This window comes from Alexandromys fortis, unplaced genomic scaffold, assembly GCF_014885135.2.
Source record: "Alexandromys fortis isolate MF-2015 unplaced genomic scaffold, M_Fortis_MF-2015_v1.1 scaffold_26, whole genome shotgun sequence".
In the NCBI taxonomy this organism is placed as follows: Eukaryota; Metazoa; Chordata; class Mammalia; order Rodentia; family Cricetidae; genus Alexandromys; species Alexandromys fortis.
The window spans coordinates 14,792,950-14,801,889 of record NW_026067894.1 but is presented as its reverse complement, the minus strand read 5'-3'; the positions used below and the strand labels follow the sequence as shown (position 1 = coordinate 14,801,889).

Sequence of the window (8,940 nt, the reverse complement as noted above, 5' to 3'; positions counted from 1 at the left end):
GGGAAATTCCCCAAATCCACAACAATGACCCCAATTAAAGAGTCCCATCAATAGTGGGGTGGGTGCCTGAACTGAACTTCCCCTCTAATCAGATTGGGGAACAACAACCACAACTAACATCATAGAGCCTTCATCCAGCAACTAACAGAACAAGACGCAGAGATCCACACCAACCACCACGCCAAGCTCCAGAAATCCAACTGAAGAGAGGGAGGAGCTAATACATGAGCAAGGGAGGGAAAGATCGATCATGAGGGAGCGTTGGGAGCTGTGAACCCGCAGATCCTGAAACAACTTGTTTTCCCCCGAGCTAAGTGCCTACAGCTGCTCTGAGCACGAGACCTCAGGAGTTCCTGATGGCAGGAGAGTGGTTTCTGGTGTGAGGGTGTTGGATCCCCCTGGAACTGAAGTTCAGTTACAGACAGGTAGGAGCTGCCATGTGGGTGTTGGGAACTGAACTGAGGACCTCTAGGAAGAGCAGTCAGTGCTCTTAACTGCTGAGCCATCTGTTCAGCCCCTACTTTTGCCTTTTAATTTCATCTCTAAAGGAAGAACCATGACTTACCTGCAGCAGGATACGATACCCATCCTTAGATTCATTGGGCTCTAGTTGGTTAGAATTGGAAGCCTGAAGGAAGAGATGTTCTAAAAAGTTGTTATTTTCCATGATGGCCTTGAACCTAGGCCCTTGTGCTAGGTCAGTGAGCCACCACCAAGCTACACCCCCTTCCTAGCTCCAGGATAGAGAGAACCCTGCATAACCCTAGCCCAGTCAGCCCTCAGAGCACCTGAAGAAGAAACGGGCTTGAGGTTGTCACATACATATACACATACAAAGGAGTGGCTTGAGTTTGTTTGTTTGGCTGATTGGTTTAGATTTTAACACAGAGTCTATGTAGCCTCTGCTGGAACTCACTGTGAAGACCAGGCTAGCTTTGAACTCACAGGAATCCTTCTGCCTCTGCCTTCCAAGTGCTGGGATCACAGATGTGTGCCACCACACGTAACTTGCTTTGTTGTTCTAAAGCAGTGATTGCCACCATCTCTCCCATTTCCCCTTTTGTCTCCTTATTTGCTGGTGTGATTTATTGAGTCATTTGACCAGTAGGTTGCAGAATAGTGAACTGAAATCAAGTTGACACCAAGAGGATGCCTCTATCACTGGGTCAGGAATTGCTGTTATTTGGTTGAAAACTGAGTCCCTTGGGGGTGGAGAGATGGCAGAGGGTAAGAAAGTCTGCTGCTCTTTTCGAAGACCAGAGTTCGGTTCCCAGCACACACACACACACACACACACACACACACACACACACACAGAGAGAGAGAGAGAGAGAGAGAGAGAGAGAGAGAGAGAGAGAGAGAGAGAGAGAGAGAGAGCCAGGCAGTGGTGTCTTAGGTGATTCCCTAACTGGTCGCGACCAACTGGTTGAGAACCTTTGTTTTAGACCATAGCCAGGCATGGTGGTGAACACCATTAATCCCAGCTCTGGAGAGGCAGAGGCAGGCAGATAGATCTCTCTGTACACTGGAAGACAGCCAGGTCTACATAGTGAGTTCCAGGACAGCCAGGGCTACATAAAGAGACTCTGTCTCAAAACAACAAACAAGCAAAACAACAAAATCCACATAGCTTTCACTAAATGAATTTAATCAAATAGGCACAGTACAATGAGAAATGTATAAGTCGTCTGTCTCCCCGTCCCCTTCCCCCCCCCCCAGGCTAGAAGAGGGAATAACCAGGTCTAGGATTCAGAAGGGTCCTCATAGATCCAAATTACAAGTGGAAACGAAGGGGGACTTTAATAGCAGAAAAGTGTGGGCAAAACATCAAAGGAGTGGGGCAGGGTGAAGACAGCAGCGGGACCAGGCGTACCGCGGCCTCTCGACTCCCAACTGGGAAACCCAGGAAGGAGGGACATCGTCGCCTAGTCTGCAGCAAGGCGCCGGCCAGGGTGGTGATGAGACGACACCGGACCTGGAAGGATCGGGTCGAGCCGCAGAAGGAGGCAGTTCCTGCGCGGAGAACCGAACCAGCCCACGTGGGTCAGACCGCCCCGCCCAGCCACGCAGACGCCGCTGGGCTCTGCAGGTCGGGGCCGGGCTGGGCGAGCGGTGCCGGGACCACGCAGCCACGCCACGACGCGTGCACGCGCAGGCCGAGCACCCCCGCTACCCCGCTGCGATCAGGCCCCGGAAGAACCGTAGCCAGCCTTGAAGGAGCCGGCGCTTCTAGGCCGTGAGTCCGGGCCCTGATGGAGGGCCTGGGGCCCAGCTGCGGGAGAGCGGGGTGGGGAGCTGCCTCTACAGAGATTAGGGTCACTGTGCAGTCTCGGCTGCCAGTCCCCATCCTACTACCGCCCCCTCCCCACCTACACTGTGGATGGATTAGCTCGGGGGAAATCCAGATCCTGGGATGTCTGGACTCATCTTTCACTGACTCTGAACCTGGATCCTTAGTTCCAATCTCAGTTTGCCTCATCCCAGCTGCCTTTGTGAGCCCGGCCAGACTTTTTAGGAAAAATTTTAAAATAGAGGCGAGGAAAGAGCTTCAGGCCTTTTCTCATGAGCCAAAAAGGTGAAGCATCTGAAGCATCTGTCCCCTTCTGCCCATTGCTGGGTGTGGGGTCCCCACCACCTATGGGGGAGAACCTTCCTGCTAGCTGCTTGATTTAATAGTATTCCTTATTAAGGAGTTCTCGATTCTTCCAGCCATGGTAATGTGGTCAATAGAACCTCTTATCAGTTCAGACTCAAAAGCTGTTGTGAGGGAAGGGAGGGGAGGAGGGTTCGTTCAGGACGTAGCAAACTGGGCACGGCACACTGGGACGGGAGGGAAAGGCTTGACGTTGTAGATTCCAGAGGGAGGGGTTCCTTAGTGTGGAGGAGGAGCTTGAGATCAGCTCTGCAGCCCCTGGTCCTCCGCTGTAGCCTCCGGCTGCCCTTACCTTAGTTTGTCTCCTGAGGACAGGAACCCCACCCTAGTTCCTCTCACTCACTCTCAGCAGGTAAATACCGACACCTGCTATTGCTGGGTCTGTGCTAGAACCTTCCTAATGCTGCGACCCTTTGATACAGCTCCTCCTGCTGTGGTGACCCCCAGACATTTAGTTTTTTTTTTATTGCTACTTCATAACAATAATTTTGCTACTGTTATGAATCATAATGTAATGCAAATATCTGTGTTTTGCGATTGTCTTCGGGGACCCCTACGAAAGGGTTTTTCCAACCCAAGGGGGCCCTCGGCCCACCCACGGGTTGAGAACCACTGCACTAGAGGTTGTATAAAGGCGTTCCTTAGTGTTGGCCAAGGAGCCGGATTAAAAAGGATCACAAGACCGTTTAAACAGTCAGGTCCAGTTGGCTAGGCATTTGCTAGCCATCAACAGTGTGTGCCAGGGGTAGGAGACACACCTGGAGAGGACGGCGTACAGGAGGGCAGTGGGGACTGTGTAGTTGGTGTATATCGGGGCAGGGCGCAGTGTCTCTCTGGCTCAGACAGGGAGACTTTAAACACAAAATCAGAATTTCAGGACACTGAAGGCCAAATGAACACTGTCGGATAATGGTGTGCCTGGGGGGCCTCTGGAGAGTGGTGTGCTTGGGGAGAGGGGTCTCTGGTGGGCTGCTGGGATGAGACAGACAGAGTGGGAACAGTGCAGAGAGGGCCAGGCAAAGCAAGGCCTGCAGCAGTCTGACAGTAAATTAGGGGGGCAGCATTCAAAGCCATTTCCAGTCAAATTTACACATTTTGCAAGAAGGGTCATTTTGTTTTATTGAGATACAGTTTTGCTACGTGGCCCAGGCTGGCCTTGAACTTGCAACCTTCCTGCCTCAGCCTCCAGAGTGCTGAGATTATAAGTATGAGCTGTCCTACCTGGCTAAATGTGTGTGTGTGTGTGTGTGTGTGTGATCACTATCTCTCTCTCTCTCTCTACACACACACACACACACACACACACACACACACACACACACACAGATTTTGTTTGTTTTTTTGTTTGTTTCTAGGAGAATCCCTGGCTGTCCTGGAACTTGCTCTGTAAACCAGCCTGGCCTTGAACTCACAGATATCCACCTACCTCTGATTAAAGGTGTGAGCCACCACCACCAGGTTGATATATGTTCTTTTTTTAAAATGTATTATTTGTTATTTAACTGGGCATCATTTTAAAAATTTTTTAAAAATTGTATGTGTATGTATGCACACATGCATGTGGATGCCCAAAGAGGCCAGAAGAGGGTGTTTGCTTTACAAGCAGTTGTGAGCCATCCTAGCTGGGTGCTAGGATTTGAACCTGGGTTCTCTGGAAGAGCTACTAGTACTTTTAACTGCTGAACCATCTCTCCAGCCCCTGCATTTATATTTTAAACTGGAGGAAGAGCAGGGAAAAGTCTGTGACATTCGTCTGGACAAAAAAAAAAAAAAAAAAAAAAAAAAAAAAAAAAAAAAAAAAAAAAAAAAAAAAAAAAAAAAAAAAAAAAAGACCAGAGCCAAATGACAGAATGAGAGGGAAGAGGAAGAATTGTCAGAATGCGGACAGTGGCGGGAGGGGGGTGAAGAAGCAGGGTAAGAGTTCAGGGTGCTCCCAGGCATCTGGTAGCTCTCTTGCTGGAGGACCCTGAAGAGGAAAGATGTTTGCATGGGTAGTATCTGAGGAACCTTTGGTACTGCAAAGTTGAATAGCGGTTGTATGTGGGAGGGGTAATACCTGCAAGTCACTCACACTTGCTGGTTCTTGAAGCTACCACAGAGAATGAAGTGGCTTGGGGAGAGTGTGTAGCATGGACAGACGTCAGCTTTAAAGGGAAAAAGGAAAAGCCTATGAGGAAGACACACCAAATAATCAGAGAGGAGGGAAGGGAACCATGAAGCGGTGACTGGGGCCCAGGTTGCCACTCCGCCATGTCCTGCTGTGACTTATTCTTCTGCTTCCCCTTCACAGACCAGATGTTCGCTGCCATCCAGCCAGGTCTAGCAGAGGGGGCCCAGTTCCTGGGGGGCCTGCCTCCTGGAATATGTCAGCCCGAGTTCCAACCAGACGATAATTCCAACTTTGTGGAGAGTGCTAAGGATGCCAATAAGAACTGGCATGGTGTGCCAGGCAAAGTGGAACCCCTCCCGATGAGGAGTTCCTCTGAGTCACCCTCTGACAACCAGGTCTTCCAAGCCACTGGGCTCCTTGAGGCGGGAGTCCGCAGTCCCCCAGAGGGTGCAGAGCTCCCTGGTGCTGCTGAGCCTGAGAAGCTGAGTGTTGCCAGCAGCGTGTGCTCGCCTCTGGAGGACGTTGGCTATGCCAGCAGTTCCCTGAGCATCGACAGCCTCAGCAGCAGTCCAGAGCCTACCTGTGGGACTCCTCGAGGCCCAAGCCCTCTGGATCCCCTTCTGCCCTCTGTGGCCCAGGCTGTGCAGCAGCTGCAGGCTCAGGAGCGCTACAAGGAGCAGGAGAAGGAGAAGCACCATGCGCACTTGGTAATGTACCGTCGCTTGGCCCTGCTTCAGTGGATCCGGGCTCTCCAGCACCAGTTGGTTGACCAGCAGGCCCGACTGCAAGAGAGCTTCGACACCATCCTAGACAACCGTAAAGAACTCATCCGCTGTCTCCAACAGAGGGAGGCATCGTGTGGGCACCAGGACCACTGCTAAGGGTGTACGCGAGTGTGTATATTTACAGGCCTGTGTGTGGTTATGCACAAGTACGTACGTGAGTATCAGTAGGCATGAGTGCAGGTAATAAGTGTGTGTGTGCTAACATGTAGGCAGGTATCTACAGGCATGTGTGGATGAAGTTGTATGCATTATGTGTAGCATGTATGTTTATGTATGCATGTGTGGCTAGATGCCCAAGAATGTATATATATATATTCCCGAATAAGATGTACTTGCAAAATGTTTGTATGCATATATATCAGTTAAATGTACAGGCTTATGTTGGGTGTGAATGAACCTTTGTGTGTTGAGATCTATGTCTGCCAGTGCTGGCATAAGAAGCGTATGTTAGGGACGTGTGTATTTGCAGAGAGACTTAAGAACAGCAATTGTATTGCAGGGCATCCACCCATTCCCGAGTTCCCAAAGTCCACCCCAGCCTTATTCTCTACTGCGTCTCCCAGCTTCCTGGAGAAAGGAGCCTATCTTGCTGTCATAGATTGGAAGGTGGTGGTTGATGTGGTTGCTCCATTCTCCTGAAGTTTCCCAGGGTACCTCCTATCCCTCCTCCTCATTTCACCCAGGTCTTGCTCTGCCCCTAATGTTGGCTTTTTGGTAAGAGCTTTTTTTTTTTTTATGTGGGGTGGTTGCTTTTTGTTTGTTTTGCTCGCTACTGTATGCGGGATTGAGCCCCAAGCCTTGTGCGTGCAAGGCAAACTGCTTACCACTGAGCTGCACCCCCCAGCCCCTGGTCAGAGTCTTTTTGGCTGCTCTGGCCTTCCGTTGCACATTTGCTGTGCTTTGGTCAGGGGAGTTGGTGGAGAACTGGTGTCAGGGAGGGAGCTGGCATGATGGTGGAGGTAATGGCAGGGTGGGGAAGGGGATAAAAAAAGCTAGAAGAGGAGCTGGAGAGATGGCTCAGAGGTTAAGAGCATTGCCTGCTCTTCCAAAGGTCCTGAGTTCAATTCCCGGCAACCACATGGTGGCTCACAACCATCTGTAAAGAGGTCTGGCGCCCTCTTCTGGCCTTCAGGCATGCACACAGACAGAGTATTGTATACATAATAAATAAATGTTTAAAAACAAAAAAAAACAAAGTTATAAAAAAAAAAAAGCTAGAAGAAACTGTCTTCATGCGGCGGTGGTGGCACATGCCTGTAATCCCAGCACTCAGGAAGCAGAGATAGGCAGAACTATTGAGTCTGGTCTACAGAGTGAGTTCCCGGACAGCCAGGGCTGCACAGAGGAACCCTGTCTTGAAAAAAAGGAAGGAAGGAAGGAAGGAAGGAAGGAAGGAAGGAAGGAAGGAAGGAAGGAAGGAAGGAAGGAAAAGAAAAAGAAACTGTCCTCTTGAATTATCTTTGGCTCCATGGGATGGATGATGGGGATGGAAGAGAATGGTGGTGTAGAACTCCGTGAAGAACAGGAGAATGGTATTCTGAAACACACCATATTGCGCCCCTGTGAGGAGAGGCTGGCCACCATGTTAATTTAAATTTCTGCTGAAGGAGACTGTGTGCATAGAAGCATGCAGGTAATAGACCAGATGCACCAAGGCTGTCGGGGCACAGGGAGGAAGCCTTCCTTCTCTTCACCTCGCCCTTGCTGCCTATATTGCCTTAGCAACAGTGAATGTCCAATTGGTTTCATTCATTTTTCTGCAATCTGAGTCCAGAGGAGCCAGAGCTCATCTTCCCAAGTGAGCCGGGGACAGTGTCAGTCCAGCATCCCGGGATGGTTCTTTGCTTTTTCTGCATGGCCCCTCTGAACAAAAATTGACAAGCCCCAGCAGGGGCGTCAAGCCTTGGAGATGAACGCATATTGGGTGGACTAACAATTAAGGTAGTGGAGCCTTTTGTTTTGTTTCTGGGTGCCAAGAGAATGCAATGACATGAAGCAGGAATGGTGGCAGGTGACAGGGAAGACACTGACGGTGCCTCTGTCCCTCGGTCTCCCCACCTGTCAAGTGGGGGTCCTTTCACTCTCTCTCCAAAGAGTTCCATCTTCGATTGGAGGGTGGGTGAGATGTGGGCCCGGTGACTTTCTATAGTTCTTGCATGTTGAATGTGAACCTGGCCTTTGGACCAATCCAGGATAAATAAACTAAGGCAGAAAATTAAATCATTTGAGGATGTGTTTTTGCTCTATCTGTTGCCTGGTGGCCTCCTCTACACCTGAGTTCTCCTTGGTAGCTGGGGCCAAGTGCTGAAAGTCTTGGAGAATTTGCCTAGCAGTCACAGGCCCTCCCCAGCTGACAGTGGAGACTTGGCCTCTGCCCTGACTGCACCATTAGGGATTGTCCTTGTCCTGAGTCACACTTGGATTTGAGGAGATGATCAGGGAGCATCCCATGCTGTGCACCCCTGCTCTGGAGGATGTCCTGACTGCAGAAGCCTGTGTGAGGGTCTTCACATGACTCTGACACAGATGTCTTTATCTTATTGTGGTACTATGGCACACGCCTTTAATCCCAACTCTCAGGAGACAGAGACAGGTGGATCTCCATAAGTTCGAGGCCTACCTCGTCTGGTCTACCAAGTGAGTTCCAGGACAGGCTCCAAAACTACAGAGAAACCCTGTCTCGATGGATGGATCTAGAAAACATCATATTGAGTGAGGTAGCCCAGACCCAGAAAGACAAATATCATGTGTACTCACTCCTAAGTGGCTTTTAGACATAAAGCAAAGAAAAACCAGCCTACAATTCACAATCTCAGAGAACTTAGACAACAATGAGGACCCTAAGAGAGACATACATGGATCTAATCTACATGGGAAGTAGAAAAAGACAAGATCTCCTGAGTAAATTGGGAGCATGGGGACCATGGGAGAGGGTAGAAGGGGAGGGGAAAGGAAGGAAGGGGAGCAGATAAAAATATATGGTTCAATAAAAACAATAAAAAAATTAAATAAAAAGTACTATATACATAAAGTACATAAAATATGTAAAAATTGAAAAAAAAGAAAGAAACCTTGTCTTAAAAAAAAAAACAAAAAGAAAATTGAACCAAGAATCTTGCTATTTGAGACAAATACTCAAGTACTCCACTACTGAGCTGTGCCCCTGTCCCTGGATATAATATTTAATAGCATGCCTGACTTCAGATATCAGTTGACAACAATTTATTGACATGTAATGGTCTTCTGCTGTAGTGTACATGATTATTTCATAACATCTCAAAAAGCCACTAAACATGGCTGAGCAACAAAATACTTACTTGCTTATTTGTGAGCATTTCCAGTCTCCTGTACCGAAAACAAAATTGCAGGCACGGGAGTGAATTTCTATGACC

The 8,940-nt window shown here is 49.2% G+C and overlaps 1 protein-coding gene across 3 annotated transcripts; it reads left to right on the top strand.

The window, feature by feature from the left end:
• Positions 1–1,786: 1,786 nt before the first annotated feature.
• Positions 1,787–8,390, top strand: CUNH1orf216 (chromosome unknown C1orf216 homolog). Of its 3 annotated transcripts, XM_050155868.1 has the most exons (3): positions 1,787–2,236; positions 4,009–4,091; positions 4,944–8,390. In XM_050155868.1, the coding sequence occupies exons 1-3, from the start codon at positions 1,959–1,961 to the stop codon at positions 5,642–5,644; spliced, it is 1,062 nt and encodes a 353-aa protein (XP_050011825.1). In that variant the 5' UTR covers positions 1,787–1,958; the 3' UTR covers positions 5,645–8,390. The 3 variants fall into 3 exon arrangements, with proteins under 3 accessions (XP_050011825.1, XP_050011832.1, XP_050011841.1); XM_050155875.1 differs by lacking the exon at positions 4,009–4,091 and having other exon boundaries at positions 2,115–2,236; positions 4,944–8,389; XM_050155884.1 differs by lacking the exon at positions 1,787–2,236 and having other exon boundaries at positions 4,014–4,111.
• Positions 8,391–8,940: the final 550 nt, after the last annotated feature.

Excerpts from the sequence above, each read along its gene's own strand:
- CUNH1orf216 (XM_050155868.1), top strand. The coding sequence starts at position 1,959 with ATGAGACGACACCGGACCTGGAAGGATCGGGTCGAGCCGCAGAAGGAG. Across the intron at positions 2,237-4,008 it reads GGAGCCGGCGCTTCTAGGCC|GAGAATCCCTGGCTGTCCTG; the intron begins GTGAGTCCGGGC and ends GTTTGTTTCTAG. Across the intron at positions 4,092-4,943 it reads CCACCTACCTCTGATTAAAG|ACCAGATGTTCGCTGCCATC; the intron begins GTGTGAGCCACC and ends TCCCCTTCACAG.